The following is a 27699-nucleotide window of genomic DNA, read 5'->3' as shown; positions in this document are numbered from 1 at the left end:
ATCTGACAACTAGATTTGAAACTGCACTTCCATTTAGTTGCCTGCCATATGACCTCTGGGTACTTCGATTTTCTTATGTGTAAAGTCGAGATATTAATTATATCTAACTTGTGGGATCAATTATCATAAGATAATAAATAGAAAGCATTTCGAATAGCATCTGGGACACAGCATGTAGTAAATGTTAGCTGTTATCCCATTTATTTTCTAAATAAAGAGAACTGTGGTTAAAGCAATTTGATTTCTTCTATAATTTCACCCATTTATAAACAAACATGTAACTATCAAATGTGCACACAGCATTATTTATGTTACCATGGATTTGACTACATAAGCAACTTTAATAGAAAATTCTTTGCCAAGTTTGTGATATAAATGAAGGACTATGAAGGTCTTTGAATTACTCACAATGAGGGGAGAGATCAAACTTAAAGTAGTAACTGTTATTATGCTGCTGTTACAGCTCTTAGGAATATACTTGCCATCAGTCCTTCTCAGAACCGAAGAATATATCTCTTTCCTAAAACTGCCAGCAAAACTACATTCAGTACCAATTCAGATGGGAAATGGAATGCTCGTGTGTCATAGGATTGTCATAACAACTTTTTTAATAGTAACTTTTGGTCAGTAAGAAGTAAAGTTAAGGAGCCTGTCCTTGGTGATTTTATACTTCATATATGAAAGTAGAAGGCAAAAGGGGCATCTGTAGTTACATTCTTGAATGGGGTGCATTCCAGTACACAGTAGCAGACTGATACAGTTTTTTTTCTGGCTGAAGGATGATATTGATTGATTGATTCATACTTCCATACATACATACATACAGGAAATTTAACAGTGTAGGTTTAGCTGAGTTTAGTAGCAACTTCCTTAGCCTTTGCCTTTTCCAGCTTGGCACATGATTCATAGATTTCAGACCCAGGACATTGCCTCCCCAGTGACGATAGATCTCATCTTATCTGTCATTGTAATGGGTCCTCATAGCCTTCATCAACTTAGCCAAAGCTCCTTTGTCTTCCGAGGAGCAGTAAAGGCATCAGTGGTACAGGTCTTCCTATCCTATGGACACCCCAGCCTTGGCCTTCCCCTTGAAAATGCAGTAAAGGACCCACACAGGGCAGTTTGGAAGACAGCCAGCTCAGTGAGATCCACATCATGTGCAGTCACCACCAGCTAGTAGTGACAATGGTAAACCCTACTCAAAAGATAGGGGGTCTCTTAGTGGGGGTGTCCCCTTTGCCGGCAGCTTTCTTCTTAGCCCTGGCCAGCAGTCACAGCTGCTTCTCTTACTTTGTCTCTGGTCTGTGCTTGTGGGCAAGCTTCCTAGGCCTGGCTGAACTGGCTACTAGCAGGAGGCACTTTCAGCCACTTGTAGAGGATAGCTTTTTGCCGCTCCAACTGAATGTAGTGAGACCATTTGACAAAGTGGGTGAGGACTCTTTTGAGCTAGATGTCCTGTCCAGTGCCAAAGTTCTTTGGCCTTTTCTCAGACAGAGGATTCATCACCTGCTTGGCCGTCTGCTTCTTGATGATGGCAGAGGCTGGGGCTACCTTCTTCCCCTTGGCCTTTTTTCCTGTCACTGTAGCAGAGCAGGGTGATACTTTTCAAGGAGGGTATCAGTTGTAACTAATCTGAATTCTATTATTTGCTTTGCTTTTGATGTCTGTATATCATTTTCAGGGTTCATTTCTTATATACCTTGTACTTTTTTTGATCTAGTTCTCTGTTAAGACATAATTTCTTTAAAATAAGCAAACAAACAAAAATATGTCAATAACAAGCACCTCTTTTGTGGTCTTAATATAAAATCTGTTCTTTCTGGAATTTATTAACTTTTATTAGGTTGTCTTAGTTATGAAAGAATCAGCAAGTCTTTAACATGCATGTCTGTTGATTTCTTAATTCTCTAACAAGTAGGCATAAAGAATGTTTAAGATTCCTTAATATTCCTTTAGTTTTAGTTCTGTATTAAAACATTATATTAGTGAAAAATATATAAAATATTAGTGTAAGAAACTTCCAGGTAAGTCGTTCAGCATAAACCGTTATCAGATCATGGCCCTTCTTGTTTCAAGTATTGCTGCAAACTTCCTCCTCCCTCAGGATTATTATAAATCATTCATAGGTATTTCATTCACAGTGCTACATCTAAATGACCATATTTTTAAATAACATAACTGTAATATCATTACTCTGTTTAAAAACTTTAACTCAAATTCCTTAATATCATTAATACGTAGGCAGTGTGTCAGTTTCCCTACTTGTCTCAAAAACTTTTTAACAACAACTTATTTGTTCAGAACAATATTGAAATGCACATCTCAATTGATTGGGTCTCTTAACATCTCTTTCAAAAGTAGCTTTATTGAAGCTGGGCGCAGTGGCTGTACCCTGTAATCCTAGCACTTTCGGAGGCTGAGGGGGGTGGACTGCTTGAGCTCACAAGTTCGAGACCAGCCTGAGCAACAGTGAGACTCTGTCTCTTAAAAAAAATGATAGTAATAGCCAGGCATTGTGGTGGGCATGCAGAATCCCAGTTACTTGGGAAGCTGAGGCAAGAGGTCACTTGAGCCCAAGAGTTTGAGGTTTCTGTGAGCTATGATGCCACGGCACTCTACCCAGGATGACAGAGTGAGGCTCTGTCTCAAAAAAAAAAAAATAGATTTATCGAGATATAATTCACATCCAATAGCTGGCACATATATAGTATATACAGTTTTACAAGCTTTAGCATACGTCACTTGTGAAACCATTACCACAATCAAAATCACGAACACATCTGTCACCATACAAAGTTTCCTTGTGTCAATTGTAGTCCCTTTTTCTTGTCCCATTTCCCTCAGGTAACCAGTGACCTACTTTCTGTCCCTATGGATTACTTTGCAGTTGCTTTGATTTTATGTAATGAAGTGATACCACTTGTGCTCTCTCTGGTTTGCTTTCTGTCACTGAGCGTCTTGTTGTGAGATTCGTCCATGTTGTTACATGTATAAATGGTGCATTCCTTTTTGTTTCTGAGAAGTGCTCTACTATACAGGTGGACTATGGTTTATCCATTTACCTCTTCGTAGTCATTGGTTTGTTTCTGGTTTTTGCTATAGAGCTGTTGCAGACATTTTTGTATACATATGTTTTTATGGATATATGCTTTCATTTCTCCTCTATAAACTCTAGGGGTAGAATGGTTGGACTAGATGGTATGTATGTATGTTTAATTTTTTAAGAAACTATCAAACTATTATTTTTTCACCAAAGTAAATGAGAGTTTAGTTCTTTTACATCCTTGCCAATACTTGGCACGGTCATTTTTCTTTAAATCATCTTTAGTCATAAAAATAGGTACTTTTACTCCTGGCCTCAAGCAATTCTCTTGCCTCAGCCTTACAAGTAGCTGGGACCACAGGTGCACACCAAGACACCCAACTAATTTTTCTATTTTTAGTAGACATGGAGTCTTGCTCTTGCTCAGACTGGTCTTGAACTTATGAGCTCAAGTGATCCTCCTATCCCGGCCTCCCAGTGTGCTAGAATTATTAGACGCATGAGCCACCCCACCGGGCCTCAATTTTTATTTCCTAATGACCAGTGATGCTGAGCATCTTTTCATGTGGTATTTGCAGTCTGTGTGTCTTGTTTAATAAAGATTCAATACTGCTGGATTCTCGATTGTTGCCAGCATTTTAGTGGATAGAGCTGGACACACACACAACATAGATAGTATAAAAATATGAGTTCATTCACAATTTCCAATACAAATTTAGGATATAGGACTTTTACGTGGATCACAGCAAAAGTTTTGAGACAGACTGTGTTATGGTCCATTATTTCACTTCTAAGAAATCCAGTTGACAGCGTCCTTTCGATTCAGTCGTGCAAGTTTCAACATGCTCAGCGTATTGTTGTTGCAGAGAGAGTTTCATTTCTTTCCATCCACGTGGATTTTACATTTCTTAATTTTTGTGTATCTCAAAACTTTCATAATGACCTGTGCCTAGATGTTCTTATGTTTCTCCTTTTCTTGCATACTGAAAGTCATAGTTCTCAGTGACATTGCACTATTAATCACTTGCTACACGTATAATAGTCACAAATAACATTACCAACGTTACCGTCAAGAATATGGTGACTGAAAGGCTATGTAGCAGGAGACAAGTGATCAAAATTGTATTTTAAAGTCATTTGAAATAGTTTCTCTTTATGATTTTATCACCAATTTCATAAACATTTATGAAAAATGAGCATTTTACTTTCAAAGTTTAGAGACTAAATTTTGACATAAATCTGTTTTATAATTATTTAAAATATTTACATGTTTGTGAAGTTCAGTCTGAAGAATATAGTACGGTATTTTCAAGTAGCTCCTATCCTTGTTCTTTCTTGATTATATTCTAGTTTTTTTAAACGCACAATATGAATATGTATTCGTATGCCTTTTCATTTCCCACTTTGCTTTTTTCTCTATCTGTTATATCCATAGCAATATATATATATACTTCATTCCTTTTCAGCTGTTTAATATCCATGTGTCATTATACTATAATTTTTCTACCAAATACCTCTCTAGATGGATTTGGATTTCCAGTATTTTGCTATTAAAAGGCTTTTCTTAGGTATCTTTTCATATTTTTGCCAATATATGTTTGAGATCTATGTTTAAATGTTGGTATTTTTCCAGCATTTTATTATGAAAATTTTCAAACAGAAAAGTTCAGAGAATTTTACAATTCTTTAACCTAAACTCTATCATTTATGTCTTACCATATTTGTTTTATCCCATAACTATCAGTTTGTCATCTTTTTGGGTACAATTCATAGTAAATTAGAGACATCTGTACATGTCACTTCTGCCAAACAGTTCAACATTCATATCATTAAATAGAACCTAATGTTTATTTACAGTTTTTTATTCTAATATAAAATGTGTTTGCTGTCAAATGTACAAATCTTCATTGTATATTCACTGTTTTGACAAATGCTTACACTCATGGAATCCAAAGGAACTTGTGTTCCTTTAAAAGAAACCATTGCTTTGATGTTTTTTTGTTTGTTTTTTTTTCTATCATCAGCTTGGTTTTGTAAAGTGACTGCAAATGTGTCTATTTTGGATGCTCTGTGGTTAGGTGTGTGTCTTTATTTTGCTTATATTTTTTACAACATTAACCTGTATATTTCTAGAAGCGTAAATTACATCCGCCCTTCAGTGAAGATGTAGACTTGATCCTGTTCCCACTCCCCACCTGTTTGTTCTTTTTTTTTATTTTAAGTAACTTTATTGAGCTATAATTCTTGTACAGCTCAGACTTTTAAAGTATACAACTCAATGTTTAGGGGGATGTTACATTATCAATTTTTTGAAATTGTAAAAATGTAAATAACATACAAATGGCCATTTTTATCATTTAAAAATATACAATTTAGTGACATCAATTACATTCCCATTGTGAGTAGCCATCACCAGTAACTATCTCCAGGAGTTTTCATCAGAAACTCTGTACCCAGTAAACACTGACTTCCCATTGCCCTCATCTCTCGGCCTCTGGTAACCTCTATCCTACTTTGTTTTTTACGACTTTACCTATTCTGGGTATTTCATATCAGTAGAATCACTTAATATTTATCCTTACATGCCTAGTTTAATTTCACTTAGTGTAACGTTTTCAGGTTTCTCTATGTCGTAGCAAGTGTTGGTACTTCTTTTTTTGCGTATCATCCTTTTTTTGTAGTGATAAAATACATCATAATATTTACAATTGTAATGCTTTTAAAGTGTACAGCTATGTGGCTTTTAGTACGTTCACAGTGTTATACAACCATCACCATTATCTAGTTCCAGAACATCTTCATCATTCCAGAAGGAAACTTCTTACCCACTAACAGTCACTCCCCAGTCTGCCTCCCCCCAGCCTCTGGCTACCACTGATCGTCTTTCTGTCTCTGTGAATTTGTCTCTTCTGAATATTTCATATAAATAGACTCATGCATAAATCTTTTGTGCCTAGCTTATTTCACTTGGCATTATGTTTTCAAGGTTCGTTCATGTTTTAATTTAAAAATTTGACAATTTTTGTCAAATATTTCAAAAAGTGTATCATATTTGTTTATCCATTCATTAGTTGATGGACATTTAGATTTTTTTCCACTTTTTAGCTGTTGTGACTAATATTGCAGTGAACATTCATCTATAAGTTTTCACGTAGACCTACACTTTCATTTCTCTTAGATATATTCCCAGGAATGAAACTGCTGGGTCATAGACTAACTCTGTGTTTACATTTTTGAGGAACTGCCAGACTTTTAAAAGTGTTCACACCATTTCACATTCCCACCACCAGTGTTATGTGTATTTCAATTTCTCTATATCCTTCCTAGCCTTTGTTCTATGCCTTTTTGACTCTAGCCATCCTAGTGGATATGGAGTAGCCCAACTCATTGTGGTTTTGATTTGTGTTTCTCTAATGGCTAATGATGTTGCACATTTATTGACTATTGGTGTATCTTCTTGAGAAAGATGTTTATTCAGATCCTTGCTGTTTGTTAGTTGAGTCAGTTGTCCTTACTACTATGTAAAAGTGCTTTATGTACTCTAGATACAAGTTCCTTTGTAAATTTTTTCTCAATTTTTGTGAATTATGTCTTCACTTTTTGGTGGTGTTCTTTGCAGCACAGAAGTTCTGGATGATGTCCATTTCATCTGCTTTTTCTTTTTGTGTGTGTGTGCTTTTGGTGTCATTGCCTGATCCAAGGTCATGAAGGTTTATGCCTGTTTTCAGCTAGGAATTTTATACTTTCAGCTCTTACATTTATGGTATGAGGGAAAGGTGCAACTTCATTCTTTTATATGTGGATATCCAGTTATCCCAGCACCATTTGTTGAGAAGACTTTTCATTCTCCATTGAATTATCTTTGTGGTTTTTTTTTTTTGGAGACAGAGTCTTACTTTGTTGCCCTCAATAGAGTGTGGTGGCATCACAGCTCACAGCAACCTCAAACTCTTGGGCTACAGCAAGGCTTCAGCCTCCCAATAGCTGGGACTATAGCCCCTGCCACAACGCACCCAGCTGTTTTTAGAGATGAGGTTTCTCTCTGGCTCAGTCCGGTCTCAAACCTGTGAGCTCAGTAATCTACCCACCTTAGCCTCCCACAGTGGTAGGATTACAGACATGAACCACTGTGCCCAGCCTCACTGAGTCATCTTTGGCACCCTGGTTGAAAAAAAGTCAATTGACCATAAATGTGAGGATTTATTTCTGGACTCCAAATTCTGTTCTGTTGATCTGTGTGTCTATTTTCTGTTTTCTTTTTTAAACTCACTAATTTAAAGAGGACATTTACAAACTTTGAATTTGGAACACACTGTTTTAAAACTTTTGCTTATGGTTTCCTGTATTTTATTTCAATAGCATCTCCCTTTTTCTTCCACAAGTGTTTATCTCATTTTTTCTACAATGCCATCTGAAAGGGAGTGCCAGTGGTGAAGAGTAAGGTTAATGTCATGGGAATGGTGATTTTTTTCAAAGACTTCTGTGAACAACAAATAGGAAGTATCTTCATTTGGCAGTGATACCATAAAATGATGGAAATGAAATATGGAAGCTTATGATTTAAAGATTTTCTCACCTTATTTCATTTGCAATTTAGTACCGTAAACTAATGGTTATAACTTTTTCTTTAATGAAGTAGACATTTCAGTCCCATCAGGAATTATTCTTTATGCTTATACATCTTTATAGAGTTCCTGAGTTGGAGGTAGAAGAAGAAACTCAAGTTCAAGAGATGACCTTAGATGAGTGGAAAAATCTTCAAGAACAGACCAGACCAAAGACTGAGTTTAACATCCGGAAACCAGAATCTACTGTTCCTTCCAAAGCAGTGGTGATTCACAAGTCAAAATATAGAGATGATGTAAGCATTACATTTTGTATCTGGAGGCAATCTTTAATTTTACCTTACTGGAAATGAAATGGGCCTTTCCACTTCTGTTTTGAAAACAGAACATTAATAGCTGGGCTTCTTGTTTCTAATCATAGATGATACATGCTTAATTTCACTCTTTTAATTTTTCACTAAGAAGAGGAATTAAAACTTGATATATTGACACTTCAGTACAAAGCAGTTTGAGTGACAGTGCATTTTCTGCTGACCCCAGGACTGTGCTGAGACTGTGCAAATGTTGTCTGTTAATTGTGTTTCATTTTTGTCTCATAAGCAGGAAAGAGGTACAGAATGATGCCATTTCAGAGGGTAGCTACTCTGTATTTTCCTGATTACATTACCCTCAGCTCTAACTCGTGTTAGAGTTGATAATCATTTTAAACTATGGTTGGGGTTCTGTGCTCTATGACACCTTTTCCCTGTTACTGGCAGAAGATAAGCCTGTGCATTTCCTGGCAGCATGGTCATACTACAACAGCCAGCCATGCTGTGGGGATTACTCACGGGTCTTTTGGGTTATGAGGGCCTTGTTTCTCATAGTTTACATTTAGCTTTTTTTACCTATGAACAAATATTGATAATGGTCATTTAATCTCATTTTGTTTACATTACTGAACTTAAAGAGTATACTGATGCATGCTAATTATGGAATTTAGAATTTGCATCATTCAATCACAGCTCGAGGCTAGTCCCTATGCAGAGGTAGGGATGAACACACTCTTCTCTCTGCTGGATGTTACTCATTGATTTTCAGTTTGAAGCTCAGGAATTTTATACTGTGTACATTTGCTTACGTACCTATTTACACTTTGGTTACTAGTATTCTGAGTGAATACTTTGATTAGAGGGCATTTATGGTACAAGATCCCCTCCCACCTTGTTGTGGTCAATCCATGATCTCGGAGGCCTTACTAATAAGTTTGGAGCCGTCCCACTAGAAATGGTTTTTGAGCCAGGCACAGTGACTCACACTTATAATCCTAGCATTCTGGAGGCTGAGGCAGGTGGATTGCTTGAGCTGAGGAGTTCAAGACTAGCCTGAACAAGAGGGAGACTCCATCTCTACTAAATACAGAAAAACTAGCTGGACTATAGGCAAGCCTCTATAATCCCAGCTACTCAGGAGGCTTATACAAGAGGATTGGTTGAGCCCAAGAGTTTGAGGTCACTGTGAGCTATGACACAACGGCACTCAACCCCAGGGCAACTGAGGGAGGTTCTGTCTCAAAAAAAAAAAATGGCTTTTTATAGAAATAGGAGGCCAGAGCATTATTCTATTGGAAATCTCTGTGAGGTTTGCTTTACAAGTCCAGTGCTAGCTGGGTACTTTGTTCTCTTTTGCTCTGGGCTTTGTAAATAAACCTTTCTCCTAAACAAATGTGCTGTCAGAATATACAATGTGCAGCTGACATGTTAGGTAAAAATAGAAGCTGCTCTTCCTTAATCCACATCAGATTCATCCTCCCTGGCTCCAGAGGTCTCCTGGAATATTTGAAGCAACTGGGTTAGCTGAGTCATCGAGCTTGGTCTAAACACAGATCTTTGGTCTTTGTTAATCTTACTGCATTGAAGATTGTAGCCAGCAATTGTCCTTTTTTTTCCTTTTATTTTTTTATTTTATTTTATTTTATTTTTATTGTTGGGGATTCATTGAGGATACAAAAAGCCAGGTTATACTGATTGCATTTGTTAGGTAAAGTCCCTCTTGCAATCATGTCTTGCCCCCAAAAGGTGTGGCACACACCAAGACGCCACCCCCTCCCTCCTTCCCTCTCTCTGCTCTTCCTTTCCCCACCCCTCCCTCCTTCTTTCTCTGCTCTCCCCTTCCCCTACTCCCATCGTGACCTTAATTGTCATTAATTGTCCTCATATCAAAATTGAGTACATAGGATTCATGCTTCTCCATTCTTCTGATGCTTTACTAAGAATAATGTCTTCTACTTCCATCCAGGTCAGTACGAAGGATGTAAAGTCTCCATTTTTTTTAATAGCTGAATAGTATTCCATGGTATACATATACCACAGTTTGTTAATCCATTCCTGGGTTGGTGGGCATTTAGGCTGTTTCCACATTTTGGCGATTGTAAATTGAGCTGCAATAAACAGTCTAGTACAAGTGTCCTTATGATAAAAGGATTTTTTTCCTTCTGGGTAGATGCCCAGTAATGGGATTGCAGGATCAAATGGGAGGTCTAGCTTGAGTGCTTTGAGGTTTCTCCATACTTCCTTCCAGAAAGGTTGTACTAGTTTGCAGTCCCACCAGCAGTGTAAAAGTGTTCCCTTCTCTCCACATCCACGCCAGCATCTGCAGTTTTGAGATTTTGTGATGTGGGCCATTCTCACTGGGGTTAGATGATATCTCAGGGTTGTTTTGATTTGCATTTCTCTAATATATAGACATGATGAACATTTTTTCATGTGTTTGTTAGCCATTCATCTGTCATCTTTAGAGAAGGTTCTGTTCATGTCTCTTGCCCATTGATATATGGGATTGTTGGCTTTTTTCATGTGGATTAATTTGAGTTCTCTATAGATCCTAGTTATCAAGCTTTTGTCTGATTGAAAATATGCAAATATCCTTTCCCATTGTGTAAGTTGTCTCTTTGCTTTGGTTATTGTCTCCTTAGCTGTACAGAAGCTTTTCAGTTTAATGAAGTCCCATTTGTTTATTTTTGTTGTTGTTGCAATTGCCATGGCAGTCTTCTTTATGAAGTCTTTCCCCAGGCCAATATCTCCCAGTGTTTTTCCTATGCTTTCTTTGAGGGTTTTTATTGTTTCATGCCTTAAATTTAAGTCCTTTATCTATTTTGAATCAATTTTTGTGAGTGGGGAAAGGTGTGGGTCCAGTTTCAGTCTTTTACATGTAGACATCCAGTTCTCCCAACACCATTTATTGAATAGGGGGTCTTTCCCCCAAGGTATGTTCTCGTTTGGTTTATCGAAGATTAGGTGGTTGTAAGATGTTAGTTTCATTTCTTGGTTTTCAATTCGATTCCAAGTGTCTATGTCTCTGTTTTTGTGCCAGTACCATGCTGTCTTGACCACTATGGCTTTGTAGTACAGACTAAAATCTGGTATGCTGATGCCCCCAGCTTTATTTTTATTACTAAGAACTGCCTTAGGTATACGGGGTTTTTTCCAGTTCCATACAAAACGCAGAATCATTTTCTCTAAATCTGGAAAGTACGATGTTGGCATTTTGATAGGAATGGCATTGAATAGGTGGATTGCTTTGGGAAGTATAGACATTTTAACAACGTTGATTCTTACCATCCGTGAGCATGATAATGTTCTTCCATTTGTTAATATCCTCTGTTATTTCCTTTCTGAGGATTTCATAGTTTTCCTTATAGAGGTCCTTCACCTCCTTTGTTAGGTATATTCCTAGGTATTTCATTTTCTTTGAAACTATGGTGAAGGGAGTTGTGTCCTTAATTAGCTTCTCATCTTGACTGTTATTGGTGTACACAAAGGCTACTGACTTGTGGACATTGATTTTATATCCTGAAACATTACTGTATTTTTTGATGACTTCTAGGAGTCTTGTGGTTGAGTCTTTGGTGTTCTCTAAGTATACGATCATGTCGTCAGCAAAGAGGGAGTTTTGACCTCCTCTGCTACCATTTGGATTCCCTTTATTTCCTTGTCTTGCCTAATTGTATTGGCTAGAACTTCCAGCACCGTGTTGAATAGTAAAGGTGACAGAGAACAACCTTGTCTGGTTCCAGTTCTAAGAGAAAAAGCTTTAAGTTTTACTCCATTCAGTAAAATACTAGCTGTGGGTTTGTCATGGATAGCTTCAGTCAGTTTTAGAAATGTGCCACCTATGTCTATACTCTTCAGTGTTCTAATTAGAAAAGGATGCTGGATTTCATCAAATGCTTTTTCTGCATCTATTGAGAGGATCATATGATCTTTATTTTTGCCTCTGTTAATATGGTAGATAACATTTATGGACTTGGGTATGTTAAACCAGCCTTGCATCCCTGGGATGAAACCTACTTGATCATGATGTATGACTTTTTTGATGATAAGCTGTAATCTATTGGCTAAGGCTTTTGTTGAGAATTTTTGCATCTATATTCATGAGTGAGACTGGTCTGAAATTCTCCTTTTTGGTTGGGTCTTTTTCTGGTTTTGGTATCAGGGTGATGTTTGCTTTGTAGAACGTGTTGGGGAAGATTCCTTCCTCCTCAAATTTTTGGAATAATGTCTGCAATACAGGAATAAGCTCTTCCTTGAAGGTTTGATAGAATTCTGGTGTGAAGCCATCTGAACCAGGGCATTTTTTGGTTGGAAGCTTTTTTATTGTTTCTTTGATCTCAGTGCTTGAAATTGGTATGTTCAGGAGCTCTGTTTCTTCCTGGCTAAGTCTAGGGAGAGGTTGTGATTCCAAATATTGATCCATTTCCTTTACATTGTCAAATTTCTGGGCATAGAGTTTCTGGTAGAATTCAGAGATGATCTCTTGTATCTCTGTGGGATCAGTTGTTATTTCCCCTTTATCATTTCCGATTGAGTTTACTAGCGATTTTACATTTCTATTCCTAGTTAGTCTGGTCAATGGTTTATCTATTTTATTTATTTTTTCAGAAAACCAACTCCTTGTTTCATTAATTTTCTGAATGATTCTTTTGTTTTCAATTTCATTGATCTCTGATTTGATTTTGGATATTTCTTTTCTTCTGCTGGGTTTGGGCTTAAATTGTTCTTCTTTTTCCAATTCCACAAGATGGCTGGTGAGTTTGTTGATGTGCTCTTTTTCTGTTTTTCGAATGTAGGCATCTAAAGCGATAAATTTTCCTCTCAGAACTGCTTTTGCAGTATCCCAGAGGTTTTGGTAGCTTGTGTCTTCATTGTTGTTATGCTCAAGGAAGTTAATGATTTCCTGTTTTATTTCTTCCTGCACCCATCTGTTATTCAACAGAAGGTTGTTTAATTTCTATGCCTTTGTGTGGGGTTGAACGTTTTTGCTAGAGTTCAGTTCCCCGTTTAGTGCCTTATGGTCTGAGAAGATACAAGGTAAAATTTCAATTCTTTTGATTCTGTTGATATTTGTTTTGTGTCCCAGGATATGATTAATTTTGGAGAATGTTCCATGGGGTGATGAGAAGAATGTATATTCTTTATCTTTGGGATGGAGTGTTCTATATGCGTCTATCAAGCACAGTTCTTCTAGCGTCTCATTTAAATCTCTTATATCTTTGTTTAATTTCTGTTTAGAGGATCTTTCCAGCTCTGTAAGAGGAATGTTAAAGTCCCCTATTATTATGGTATTATCGGATATCATATTGCTCTGACTGAGTAGGGTCTGTTTCAAGAATCTGGGAGCATTTAAATTGGGTGCATAAATATTTAGGATTGAAATGTCTTCTTGTTGTAGTTTTCCCCTGACCAATATAAAGTGACCATCTTTGTCTTTTTTTACTTTAGTTGCTTTAAATCCACATGTATCTGAAAATAAAATTGCAACTCCTCTTTTCTTCTGAATGCCATTTGCCTGAAAACTTGTCTTCCAACCCTTGACTCGGCGTTTTTATTTGTCTTTTGAAGCCAGGTGTGTTTTCTTGCAGACAGCAAATGGATGGCTTGTGTTTTTAAATCCAGTCAGCCAATCTATGTCTCTTCAGTGGGGAATTCATGCCATTAACATTTATTGAGATAATTGATAAGTGTGGTAGTATTCTATTCTTATTTTTGTGAGAGTTCATTGCTTAGTTTTATCTTTTGCATCAGTGTGGAAGTTAGGTTCTGTCCTTTAATTTCTGAGTTTTTACTTTGCTACTGATCCATTGTGATGGTCAGTGTGTAGAACAGGTTGAAATATTTCCTGTAGAGCTGGTCTTGTTGTGGCGAATTTCCTCAATGTTTGTGTATTCGTAAATTATTTGATTTCTCTGTCAATTTTAAAGCTTAGCTTAGGAGGATATAGAATTCTGGGCTAGAAATTTTTTTGTTTAAGTAGATTAAAGGTACATGACCATTTTCTTCTTGCTTGGAAAGTTTCATTAGAGAAGTCTGCCTTCACTCTGATGGATTTGCCCCTGTAGGTCAACTGGCGCTTACTCCTGGCAGCTTGCAGAATCTTTTCTTTTGTCTTGACTTTGGACAGGTTCGTCACAATGTGTGTTTGCTAAGCTCAGTTAGAGTTCAGGCAACCTGGGGTCCGATAGTCCTCTGAAAGCAGTGTGTCAGAATCTTTGGTGATATTTGGGAAATTTTCTTTTATAATATTCTCTAGTATGGCTTCCATTCCTTTGGGGCATTCTTCTTCCCCTTCTGGGATTCCTATAAGTCGTATGTTGGAACGCTTCATAAAGTCCCATAATTCTGACAGTGAACGTTCTGCTTTCTCTCTCTTCTTTTCTGCCTCTTTATCTATCTGAGTTATCTCAAGAACTTTGTCCTCTACCTCTGAAATTCTTTCTTCTGCATGGTCTAACCTGTTGCTGATACTTTCCATTGCGTCTTTAAGTTCCCTAATTGACTGCTTCAGTTCCTTCAGCTCCGCTATATCCTTTCTATATTTTTCATATCGTTCATCTCTTATTTGATTCTGTTTTTGGATGTCCTTTTGGTTATTTTCCACTTTATTAGCAGTTTTCTTCATTGTTTCCACCATTTCCTTCATTGTTTTCATCACGTGTATTCTAAATTCCCTTTCTGTCATTCCTAACATTTCTTTATTGGTGGAATCCTCTGCATTAGCTACCTCATGGTCCCTTGGCGGGGTTGTTCTGGACTGGTTCTTCATGTTGCCAGGAGGTTTGTGCTGATTCTTCCTCATGAGTGATTTCTTTTATCTGTTTCCTTGCCCTAATTTTCCTTTCACTTCCTCTTGCTCTTTGAGTTCCCGTGACTGTGGACTAAGGTTTCCATGAGTCCTTTTGGTACAGGACCAGAAGGATGAGAAGGTTGAAGAGCAAGGAGGGATAAAAGAACGAAAAAGAAATCGTGAAAGGAAAGAAAATAGAGAAAGGAGGGGGTGATGGGTAAAAGGCAATATTGACAAAAAGAAGAGAGGCACAGAGAGAGGGAGACAGAGCAATATAGGTGTATAGTAGGGTACTTTGACACAACCTTAAAAAGAGTCCCAGCTGCTTGGGAGGATGAGATAAGAGAATCGTGTAAGCCCAAGAGTTAGAGGTTGCTGTGAGCCGTGTGACGTCATGGCAGTCTACCTAAGGGCAGTACAGTGAGACTCTGTCTCTACAAAAAAAAAAAAACCTCCAACCTCTGGGGGTGCCCGGTTGGGTGGCTCCCTTGAGGTCAGTAGCTCTTTGCTAACCTGATCAGACCCATTACCCCACCTCCACCAAGTAGAGAGGAAAGACAAAAATGCTATAAATCAAAGCAAAACAAGCAAACAGAAAACTTTATGGGATAAAATTGGGTCAAAAACCAAATAATAGGGGTAGAAACACTAGGAAAAATGAAGTTCTAATTATTGAAAAAGGTAGCAATGGGAAATTGTATTTAAACTAGAAAAATGGATAAAGAAAGGAAAGAAAAAAGAAAAGAAAAAATCTGTACAGAAAAGGTTGAAATTAAAAAACAAAACAACAACAACAACAAAATAAATAAAAAACAAACTAACAACAAGAAAAAAACAACCAAAAACAAAGCAGTATATATATCTTGTTGAATATTGTCTGGGCAACAGGTGGTCTTCTGGGGTATGAGATGTTAATCACAATGCCCATACGTCTGGAGGCCTCCGCTGATTTCTCAAACCTCACAGGGTGGAGACCCTAAATCTCTCTTCAGCCCTCTTAAAAGGCACTGTAAACTTCTTAACTAGGGTAAGACGAAGCTTTGCCAGGAAAGTGCTTGTCGCTGGGATCACTGTTGGAAGTGGCTATCTACTTACCCAGTGTGCCAAAACTGGTCTCCCTCTGCCCCTGAGAGTTAAGGCTGTAAGGTGGCTCAGTCCCCGTCTTCAGGTTGCTCAGTCACTAGGTTACTAGCTCCCGCCTGAGCCTTGCTCTGCAACCCTGAGAACCCTCACTTCTCTCACAGTGGCCCCCTGCAGCCCAGAACCGAACACTATTAGCTCCATCTGGCTCAGCAGCTCAGTCTGGGGCCCTAAACAACACCCAAATTTCTCCGCACTCCTGCTCAAGCTCTCCCCACGGCAGTTCAACTGAGTGCCAAGCCCAAAAACACAAAAACAGTTCAGAGGTAAGGCCTTTCTGGTTTGCAGTCTCACTGCTGCTGTTCTTAAAGCTGCCGGCAGGATTAGACCAATTGAACACACGCAACCACTTGCCAGTTTTCCACTGTGTTTGTCCTCTTCTTGGGGTCCTGACGTCTCTTGCTGACTCCCTTATGGTTGGAGACTGGAGATAGTCCAGTAGATAGTCCAGTAGATAGTCGACCACGTTCAATCCAGCCGTACCCTGCTCGCTGCGCCAGATATTGCTGTCCACTGGCCTAGTCAGAGACACAAAGGCAGACACTGCAGATGAAATGAATGATTTATTAAGGGATGGCTGGTGCTCGCTCAGGCACAGCAGCCCCAGCAATTGTTCTTAAAGCAACATTAACTAAATCTTACAGTCATTAGTTGACTTTGTTCTGGATACCCTAAGAGGCAAAAGCAAGAAAAGTACTTCTTGTTGGGCTAGAAAGTTCAGACCTAACAATAAACCTGTGAAATGAGCTGAGCAGTGAGAGCAGTTTGGGCAGGGCCACACAGAACTGGGAATGGACCCAGGCCTTTGTGAGTTTGCTCCTCATTCCACTGCACTCTGGCCCGTCTTCTGATGGCACCCAGCACAGCCCAGGAGGCTAACTTTACCTACTGTTGCCCTGCTGGTGCACACTGAGAGCTAGTTTTCTCAATAAGGCAGTAGTTTGTTATTAATATTTTCCCTGTTACCATTTTTTGTGTATTTATCTTTTTACCACAGTGTCAGTGCTCCTGGATTGCTTTTCTTCACCTTAACTTCAAGAGTCCATCTTGCTAAGCCTCTACTTTATTTTAATATGAAACTTTAAAGAGGACACAAATGTTAACATATGCCCCAAAGGGATGAATGTGTTCATAGAAATTTTATCCCATTTCCCAGACAAGTTGTAAAGGAATGTTTAACATCATTATGTTAAACATTATTTTTTGGGGGAAAAAATATTACTTTGGAAAGTCTCATCCAAAATGATTGGCATGTTTGCTATAGGTTTATATTTTACTTAAAGTGAAATGTTTTGTTGTTTTTTCTTTATACATTGAAGCCAAATCAAATTTGGATGAGATTTACTATTTAATATAGTTTTCTTTTAACAAGAGATAGAACTTATTTGACTTCTTAAAATAAAACAGTTTCTCAAAGACTTTTGCCTAAAGCAGTTCTTAAAGAGCAGATTGACTCTGTCGCACTGGTAGTGATACTCAGATAACCATACTTCGTTGTTTTATAAAATTTTTATGTATTTTGAGTTAGAATTGCTTATTGTAAGTCATGCGGTTTTTAACACATACTTGTACAGTCAGCACCTACATTGAGAGAAATTTCTCTGTGAAGGTCTATTCTAGATAGGAAATATTTCCTTGTTTGTAAAGTAGAATTTGTGAACAAACAGGACAGAAAATAAGCAGAAATTTGCTGAGTGCAATAGCTTACACCTGTAATCCCAGCACTTTGGGAGGCTGAAGCAGGAGGGTCACTTGAGGTCAGGAGATTGAGACTAGCCTGGACATTATAGCCAGACCCCATATCTACAAAAAGTTTAAAAATTAGCCAGGAGTGATGGCACATGCCTATTGTCTCAGCTGCTCTAAGGCTAAGGCAGAAGACTCAGACCTGAGCCCAGAAGTTCAGGGTTATAGTAAGCTGTGATTATGCCATTGCACTGCAGCCTGCATGACAGAGTGAGACCCTGTCTCTTAAGAAAAGAAAAAAGGGGGTGGCCCCTGTGGCTCAGTGGGTAGGGCACCAGCCCCATATACTAAGAGTGGTGGGTTCGGACCCAGCCCCGGCCGAATTGCAACAAAAAATTAGCTGGGTGTTGTGGCGGGCGCCTGTGGTCCCAGCTGCTCAGGAGGCTGAGGCAGGAGAATCGCCTAAGCCCAGGAGTTGGAGGTTGCTGTGAGCTGTGTGACGCCACAGCACTGAACCGAGGGTGATAAATTGAGACTGTCTCTACAGCAGCAACAACAACAACCCAGTGGAAATTAAATAAATAATAATAATTTAAAGAAAAAAGGTAAGAAGCATAAATTAAAACCTTTTAATCTCAGGCTGGGCTCAGTGGATCACCTGACCTCAGGAGTTCAAGTTTAGCCTGAGCAAGAGTGACACCCTGTCTCTACTAAAAATAGAACAACCGGCCAGGCACTGTGAGGAGTGCCTGTAGTTCCAGTCACTTGGGAGACTGTGGCAAGAGGATCGCTTGAACCCAGGAGTTTGAGGTTGCTGTCAGCTATGACACCAGGGCACTCTATCCAGAGGGACAGAGTGAGACTCGATCTCAAAAAAACAAAAAAAAAACCTTTAATCTTAGAAGTAGATATAAAACATTTTATGTTGATTGCTATTATTCATGTTAACACTTACATCTATCTTAACCTGCTCTTCTGATGGAAATTTGGTCTCACTTGAAATCAGTAAGTTCGGAGATGCTTGGATTAAGATTGTAATAACAAGAAAATGTGATTGTGAAATGTACAGAACTTGCTTGTGAATAGCAGTGCTGTCTTCCTTTGGGGAATGGCTTTCCAGCCCCTAATGGTGGTCAGCCCCTGTACACATATCAGAGTGACTTATCCCTCAGATGCTCAGCTGAGTGAGTGTTCATGGAGGTGGCTGTACATGTGTGCATGTCTGATGCTGTCATTCTGTTTCAGATGGTAAAGGATGACTATGAAGATGATTCCCATGTCTTCCGGAAAGCCACCAATGACATCACATCCCAGTTGGAGATTAATTTTGGTAACCTCCCTCGACCTGGACGTGGAACCAGAGGTGGTACCCGGGGAGGCCGGGGACGGATCAGGAGGGCAGAGAACTATGGATCCAGAGTGGAAGCAGTGGTAGGTATTATAAATCTTGGATGGTTTGCTGAAGGAAGTGAGGATGAGGATGCCCTAGGCCCATGGTGGTCTGATTTTGGAGTTGCTTTCTGCCCTAGCCAGTGTGGGTCATAAGCTGGAGCATTTGGAGTGATAGTGGAGGTACACAGACATCAGTCAGAGGCTTCCCAGGTCTGCAGGGAGCCGATCACTGTGTGCTGTGAATACACTTCCAGGACCAGAGAAAACTTACTCCTAGTCTGTGTCAGACAAGGTCCTCAGGCTCAGGGTGAACAGACCATCTGAGAGATTGTGCTTTCAGGTAGATGAAACTCCTCATGACCCTTTGTCATCAGCCCCCTCATTCCCTCCCTGGCTTACCTTTCCTTACCGGCCTTGCCCACTCCTCAGCCAAGGCTGCTCTGCTTCCAGCTCCTTATGCTGCACACTGCTCACACCATGGGCCTTGCACCTGCTGCTCCTCCTACCACCTCATAGCCTTTTACCTAGAGTAGATCCTTCCAGCCTCGCTTCCTCAGAGAATGTTTCTTGGATTACATCTCCTGGACCAGTCAGGGTCTTTGATTAAAGGATTTTATTTCTTTTCTTTGAAGCCTTATCTCCATTTGTAGTTGTACTCTCACTGGTGTGATTATTGATTAATCTGCTCACTTTCCAGTGGACAGAAATCACGTCTGCTTTTCCGCATCATTGGTTTCCCCAGTGCCAAGTACAGTGCTTAGCATGTAGTGGGTATATTGCATGAATGGGCTTATGAGCACCTAGTTACTGGGATCCAGACATGAAACCTGTGGCCAGCATGGGCCACCGCGTAGTCTGTTTTGTTGGTTGGTTGGTTTTTTTTTTTTTTTTTGTAGAGACAGAGTTTCACTTTATGTCCCTCGGTAGAGTGCCATGGCATCACACAGCTCACAGCAACCTCCAACTCCTGGGCTTAAGCGATTCTCTTGCCTCAGCCTCCCGAGTAGCTGGGACTACAGGTGCCTGCCACAACACCTGGCTATTTTTTTGTTCAGTTTGGCCGGGGCCGGGTTTGAACCCGCCACCCTTGGTATATGGGGCCAGCGCCTTACCGACTGAGCCACAGGTGCCGCCCGGTTGGTTGGTTTTTGAGACAGTCACAACTCTGTTGCCCTGGGTAGAGTGCTGTGGCATCACAACTCACAGCTACCTCAAACTCTTGGGCTCAAAAGAGATCTTCTTGCTTCAGCCTGCCAAGCAGGTGGGACTGCAGGCATGTGCCATTACACCTGGCTGGTTTTTCTGTTTTTAGTAGAGACAAAGTGTCACTCTTGCTCAAGCTGGTCTCGAACTTCTGAGCTTAAGCAAACCACACATCTCAGCCTCCCAGAGTGCTAGGATGACAGGCAGTGCCTGGCCCATATGGTCCTTTTGACAGTGGAGCAGGCACAGACTTCCTTCTTGGTGGCTGGTCTTGGCAGTGTTCCTTTTACTGCCTGATTCCGTTACTGTAGGCAGCAGCTCCTGGAAGAGGTGCCTATAGTTTGTTTTTACCTAACCAAGACTGATACCAACAAAATTATTTTTTCTAAGTATGTTTGAGGCTAGATTTGAAAAGGGATCTATTTTGTGAGTAGAAAATATGCACTCCTTTTCAACAGCAGAGCTCTGGCCACCTGAACTACTCAGCGTGGACTGTGTTGGGACTGTCCTGGGATCTGGGACTGTCCTGGGACTGTCCTGGCACCAGCTCTTCTCTGCACATGCTCTGTGCCCCTGCCGCCCACCTGTGCTCCTCCAGCACAGACCTGCCTCGGGCCACCCGCCTCAGAGTCAGGTCACACAGTTTCCCAGTCTGTGTTCTCTTTGCTCATCCTCTGAGGCTTATTCTAGAAAACCTCACTTGACCTTGATGTCTACTTTGCCACAAAATTGCACTGAATGTGCTTACTGTGCGCCCCTAATTCCCAGAACATCTGTTACTAAAGTTCCCAACTTAACTTTCTCAGCCTTTCCCTCTCTAGCTGTGTGAGCTCCCAGAAGACAGGAATTGTCATACTCATCCTGGTATCTCCAGTGTGCGGCACATAGTAAATGTTCTTTACTGGATGAAGGAAATGGCAGATATAAAGAGGATTTCGAGGAAGGAGAAGAACAGTGGCCAGGGGCGTGTGAGAGGGGAGTGCTGCCTTTTCCTGGGTTTGTGGTAACCCTGCAATGCTCCTATCCACTATGGACCCTCCTTTATTGCAGTGTGGGTGCCAGGCCCCCCATTATTTCACACTGGAGTGTCCAGTGATGGACACACTAGGAATGGGAAAATTGGCTGTGGGTTTCAAAATGTTTCTTTTCTTTTCCAGATACAAGATGTTGCTCCCAACCCAGATGACCCGGAAGACTTTCCTGCTCTGGCTTGAAAGAGCAGAGCCCTGTGTTTCCCTGGCATCCATGAGCAGGGTAGCTACCTACGAAGAGACTTTTCTTGCTGTGGGAAGAGAGTCAGACTCTAAGAACAATAGATGTTGCTTTTCCCCTGTCGTGTGAATTTGTTGCACTTTATGGTCTGGGGGGTGTGGGGTTAAGGGGCTTTCTCAAGCAGGAACTTCCTATCAGGAGGTCAGTTCAACACTTTCCGAGAAGGTGAAGAGCAGTGGCTATTTTCTTATTTAAGGAATTCCAAATGCTGCCCAAGATAATGTTTAAAATGTGTACATAGATTATATTGACTCCTCCACATGAGCACAAAGTAGCTTGTAAAATAGACTCTATGGAGATTACTTAGTAAATTGTACAGATGTCAGAAGACTGTGTCTTTTAGTATGAAGAAGTCCATAGACCTGGAACTGTTAATTTAAAGCAGTCATAGCCTAGTTTTCAGAGATCACAAATTTAAAATATAATTATATTTACCGTTTACTTGTAAATGTTATACAATCTCCTGGAATATTTTGAGTTCTGGTTTTCATTTAACCAATAATTTTAAGCAGCTATTGTGCAGCCACAGGTCAGCACTCCATGACAAAGAATCAGAGAAAGTATTATTTTTAATGGTGTTTTAAACTACCTCGTGGTTTCTGTGTGTACACATATACGTATATTTAGTGTTTGAGTGGTTTTTAGGATGAGTATTAAGTATATGGTTTTTAAAATCATGTTATTTAACTCTCCAAGTGAAAAGGGGTCTTGGCAAAAGACACCACCATATCCTTTTCTCCCTTAAAACTAGACTCAGAATTCAATAGCTATGTACAAAGGCCCTCTGCTTTTGTCCTGGGGGAAGAGTTGTAAGTAACTAATATTTATTGGACACTTGTGTTTTTCTTACTTGGTCTTTGCCGCAGATCTAGAGTTCTTTATTTGCTTTTGGTGAAAGCTTGGGGCTCAGGGATATCTCAGAGGTTCAATAACTCGCCAGAGTCCCACCCTAAACAGGGGAGCTGAGACCAGGAGCCAAGCACAGCCACCCTCCCCACCTGGTGCCTAAGGGGAAGAGGGCCAGAGGGCATGGGGGCAGAGGCAGCTATAGCCACTGTTGGAAGCTGAGGTGATGCTGTCCCCACTCCCCTGAAGAAACCTGTTATCACACAGTTTGTATGCTTGTGATGGAATTTGAACCTTGGTCCCAGGATCTGTGCTTTTTCCCACTTGGCTACACTGTCTTAAGATAGCTCAACTGGAACCCAAGTGTAAATAAAGGTTAGTGTTTCTTCCTAACTTTGTGTACTTTTGGTCATACCTAGGCCACAGCAGAAAGAGGTAGTGATTTTGTTTAATCAAAGCTGAACCCCTGGACTTGTTATGGTCAGTTGTGGATGTTTGCTTTGGGTGACAGCCTGGTTTTGGTCTCTTGTCATTAAATTAAGATATGAGTACTAAAGTATATTAACTGATTGTTTTATTCCCTTTCTCCCACGCCCCCAATCTAAGTTAAGAAATCTTGTGAGAGTGAATGCCAGGTTTAGTCATAGTAGTCAGCTGGTGTAATGGGCTATGTCATTACTCAGCAAGTTTGAAGCTGTCATGTTAAGTAAGTCATTTGGCCTTATGTTAGCTTTGAAGGCCCCTTTAAAGAAAATTCCATTAGTTTTGTGAATAACACTTGAAAAGCCCATAGCACTTGATTTAGTGTTAACCAGTTGTGAAACACAGCTTCCTTTTCAGACATACTGACAATTCCTATATCAGGGAGCTGTCTTGAGTCATGTGGTCAGAAACAGTTCTGGGGGACATGCCACAATTTCTGAGTCTGTGACGGGCTTGCCAGGGCTACCTCTCACCATGTGGTAGAGCAAATGAATATAGGGTTTTTTGTGCCCATTCTTGGTTGTCTTGCAGCCCAAGTGCCCCAGAGAAGACAGAGTAGGAGAGGGCAGGGGGTTAATGTGCATAGGTGAGGTGGCAGTGGGAGTGTGGACTTGGACCTAACACAAGGCAGGACCTTGGGTGCAGACATGTCAGGAGGATAGGGCACCCTGGGCACCGTGTTTCTTGACCTGTGAAAACACTTTCAGTCACTGTCAGTCTTCTAGGCACTCTCAAAAAGTATAGGTCAAGCGATTTTGATCTCTAAGGGCAGGTCAGCCACTCCCAGACCTGACTGGATTTCTGAACCAGGAGGTCCCTGCTGGGTCTTAGGGGCATCTGACTTGTGCTGCCAGGGGGGCAGCTGAAGGCAGTGAAGTCCTGGGACCTGCCTGAGGAAGCTGGAGGGCAAGCTCACAGCCATACGCACACTGCTGTGTCGGGGGTGCCTCTCCCTGGAGGGGAGAGGCCTGTCCCCCCACTTTGGATGGAAAGCTGAGTTGCACATTTGATTCACCAGGCCAGGAAGATGCGGCCTCAGCGCAGAAGCTGCTGCTGCTGGTAGGGAACAGCTCTGCAGTCAGAGTTGGGTGCTTTGAACATCTGGCAGGCTACTGGGAGAAGTACACTTTAGCCTAACACTGCTGCTGAGCCTTTGGCGTTATCTCCCTGTGTAAGGTGGGCCTGTCCGAGCCAGGCCCTCTCTTTCTTGGGTTGGTCACAGTTCAGATCCTTTTGTTTCTGTTCATGCAGCAACGCTATGCCATTCTGGCACACAGGGATTTCAGAGGTGTGGACGTCATCGGTCCACCATATGGCGATGGCAAGTCCCATGAGCGGCCTGCTCCTGAGCCATCCTGCCAGCAGCACAGGCCTGGCCCCTGCTCCACAGGTTGCCTCTGCTGTGGCAGCAGTTTCATTGAGAGAAGGTTTGCCATTTTTCTTTTGCTGCTGCAGTCTTCTCACAGCCTTCCACATGGATCCCTGCCTGTGCGAACAGCCTTCCCCGCACCCTACCCAACACTCACTGGTAGCAGACATTCTGGGCGCCCCAAGAGAACAGCCTTCCCCACGCCCTCCCTGAAGCTCACCGGTGGCTGACACACTGGCGTCTCAGGTGTGTACTGCTCTGCCTGGCTGTGTCCCACAGGGGCCATGTGTAAAGGGAATGAGGGAAAAAGGAAGCAAGGGGGAATATTTACAGACTTTTTTTTTCTTCTCTCTTTTTGAGGCATAGTTTCAATTTGACACCCTTGGTAGAGTGCCGTGGAGTCACAGCTCACAGCAACCTCAAACTCTTGGGCTTAAGCAACTCTCCTGCCTCAGCCTCCCAAGTAGCTGGGACTACAGGCACCCGCCACAACACCCGGCTATTTTTTTGTTGCAGTTGTCATTGTTGTTTAGCTGGCCTAGGCTGAGTTCAAACCCGCCTCGGTGTATGTGGCTGGCACCATAACCACTGAGCTATGGGCACCAAGCTGATTTACAGACCTTTTTATTGCTAAATAAGATACAGATAAAAGTGCAAAATTTATTTGCAACTACATTTTCCTCTGAAGCCGCCTACTCTAGCAGGAGCCACTACCCTGACTTACAGGAACCCTTGCCCACAGGCACACCCTCAACACTATAGTTTGTCCTTGATCTGGACATCTTTTAAGTCTGAGGACTCTCCCTCCACCCGACCATTCCCCACTGCACCTGTGGCAAAGCCTGGTTCCTGGAGGACCTGGCAGTTCCCAAAAACCTGTGAGTGCTGTCTTGTTTGCCTCGGCCAGGCAACAAGCAAGCACAGGCTTCATACATCCCAGCCAGTATTTGGGCAGGAATGGAGGAGGGTAGAGGCAGAAACCAGGCTCAGTCCCCAAACCTCATGGTCTTTCTATACACTCCTGAAATTCTCAGTTAAATGATTAGTCCCTTGGGCAAAGCATAAGGGCAAGAGACCAAGCCCCTTGAGGGTGTGCTGTGCTCAGCCACCCTGAGCAGTGTGAGATGAGCCCCGGCACCCAGCACAGCAGTACAGAGGGCCACCACGTGCTTCCCACACAGGCACGCAGGGCAGGCAGGTGTCATGGGAGCTTTATTTTTTAGGTTCTTGCTCAGAGAGAGGTAGCAAGACTTGAGAGGCCAAGATATTAGGTTCCAGGCCACCAGCAGGCACTGGTCGGGGGATCAAAGCCATGCTCCCCCCAGGCCTCAGGGAGGCGATTCAGGCTTCAGGGCCCAGCAGCTCCTGCAGCCTCTGCCTGGTCCAGGCTTTCTCTGCCCATCTTCTGTTGCCCCATGAAAGCCTTTACCTGGGCCACAAGGTTTCCAGGAATCCAGGTGAAAGGAATTTCTCCAAGTAAACCACAAAGGCTTTCACAACCCCTCACAGCTACACCATGAGCAAAGCAGGTCCAATCAATGGAGCAGAGAATGTTCAACTGCCTTTTAAACATTGTTTCTTTGCAAAAATGACCCCAATTCCAGGGGGCTGTCTTACAAAACTTTGGGAGCACAAAGCCATTTATTAAGTTGGGGATGCCTGTTGCGTGAGAATAATGTGTCAAGTGTTACATGAGCCTCACAGGGGCTTCTGAGTGTTCTCAAACATTCTCAGACACTGAGGCAGGGTAAAACATACCACCCCACCAAGGCACTGAGGATGCCTCCAGCAGGGCTTCCCTAGCTAGGCACCTGTGTGGTATGCTGTCCGGCCATGGGGACTGGACTCATGTTGAGTATATGTGATGCTTCCTGAAGTTGTATGATGGACAACCTGCTCAACTGTACTGGTGGCCCACTCAGACACTGGCCCGCATTAGGGCAATGGTAAGGAAAACTTTTAGGCATCTGAGTCAAGGCCTAAGCAGGCTGATGAGAGCCTGCATGTTCTGGTGGTGAAGGGATAGAGTGGAAGTCAGTAGGACATGCTGGGTTTCCAGTGAGAGGGAAAGGTGGATAGGAGGGAAGCAGGAAAAATGGGATGGTTAGGTGGCCTGTGAGGGATGTGGTTATGGGAGGTGGGACATTGTGACCAAGGTGGAAAGAGCCACAGGAACTTCTACTGAGGATCCTAGAAGGCCAGTGTGGGGACAGTAGGCGGTTGGGAGGACTGAAACAGGTTCCCTACACACACACACAAACACATACACACACACACACACACACACACCCTTGCACCAGCAGCACTCCCAGGGCATGTGGTGACCAGCCAGGCCAGCCAGCTGCTATAAATAGTCCTGCCCCATGGCACCTTTCAAAACTGGTGTGAACTTTTCTGGCAGATGAAGGGGCTTCAGTGTCCAACAGATAGTCACCAGGGGCTCCTAACATAAGAAAGTTCAAGAAGCTATGCCGGACTGGGATTGGGATTGACCTGCTGCCAGAGAGGGTGACACCTTGTCCCTTCCCCAACCCAGTTGAGACACAGTCATGCCCCAGACCACCGCTAGGAAGGTCCTGGGTTGAAATCTCAATACCCAGCAGAGGATGAGGCAAGAACACTCTTTTGCTGAGAGGCTGAGGTACGGGCCTAAATCGCACCTGGAGAGAATTCCAGATGGTGAGTGCTGTACATCCAAGAGACCACCTCTGGAGGTCTAATGCCTGTGGATCCCGAGCCAGATTAAAAGCCGGTCTAGAAAGGTTACAATCCGGGACAGCCAGTCATCACTGGAAAAAGGAGCAGATGGGCAGAGTTGTTTTTTACCATCACAACAGACCCTGTGTCAGGGAGTCACTGCGCACACAGCCAGGGTTGGACCCCTTCCTCAACAACAAGGCAGATCAAGGGTTGACCAGAGCAGAACCCCTCCGAACAACACAAGTGGTCCAGGGTGGCCGCCGGCCATCTGCCCTCCTGTCCTGTCCTATCCAACAGTGAAGAATGAACTCAACTGCTGCTTAAGGACATGCTCATCCCGGGCCTACCTGGGAAGCTCCCGTGTGTCCTCCAATTGTGTCACAAGAGACCCCTTGCTCCAGGCACAGGGGGATAAACTAGGGCCAGGCAGGAAGGCGCTTTGCTCACCCACACAAGGGCCACCCGGCAGTCTGAGGGGCCCGTTCCCAGGGGTGAGTCCCACTCTCGCACCCCACTAAGTGAGACCTTTCATCCAGCCTCTTCCTGTGCCCACTGACACCGAGCCTGTGTGGTGGTTGTCATGCTGCTGCAAGGAAAGCTGTGCTGACACTGGTCAGTGGCTCCCAGCTGGGGACAGCCCTCACCCTGGACTTGGTTGAAAACGTGTGGGGTTGTGGATTGTCTACTGGCACCGAGTGGGCGTGGGGTGCCAGGGACACCAGACATACAGCGTTTTCTGGAGAGTCCTACGCAAGGGAGAATGAGGCTGCCTGAAAAGCTGTCTTGTTTTTCAAAGAGCAACACACCCAGGGTGAGGAGGAACCATTGTCTTTCTCCAAGTAAAATAATGCACAAACCACAACACCTCCTCTGTTCCAGCTATTCCACCCCCAAACTCC

The 27699-nt window shown here is 42.1% G+C and overlaps 1 protein-coding gene and 1 pseudogene across 1 annotated transcript in view; one reads left to right on the top strand and one right to left on the bottom strand.

Moving 5' to 3' along the window:
• The window catches only part of HABP4 (hyaluronan binding protein 4), a 45970-nt gene extending 23002 nt beyond the window's left edge, over window positions 1-22968 (top strand). The window contains exons 6-8 of the mRNA XM_053577092.1: window positions 7733-7904; window positions 18781-18966; window positions 21288-22968. Coding sequence (XP_053433067.1) covers window positions 7733-7904; window positions 18781-18966; window positions 21288-21344 — 415 coding nt within the window. The 3' untranslated portion in view covers window positions 21345-22968. The remainder of the gene's footprint in view (window positions 1-7732; window positions 7905-18780; window positions 18967-21287) is intronic.
• LOC128569017 (60S ribosomal protein L7a-like) lies at window positions 846-2978 on the bottom strand (annotated as a pseudogene).
• Window positions 22969-27699: the final 4731 nt, after the last annotated feature.

This window comes from Nycticebus coucang, chromosome 2 (genome assembly GCF_027406575.1).
Source record: "Nycticebus coucang isolate mNycCou1 chromosome 2, mNycCou1.pri, whole genome shotgun sequence".
NCBI classification, from domain to species: Eukaryota; Metazoa; Chordata; class Mammalia; order Primates; family Lorisidae; genus Nycticebus; species Nycticebus coucang.
Note: the sequence above shows the minus strand (reverse complement) of the source record. Positions and strands in the feature narration are given on the sequence as shown.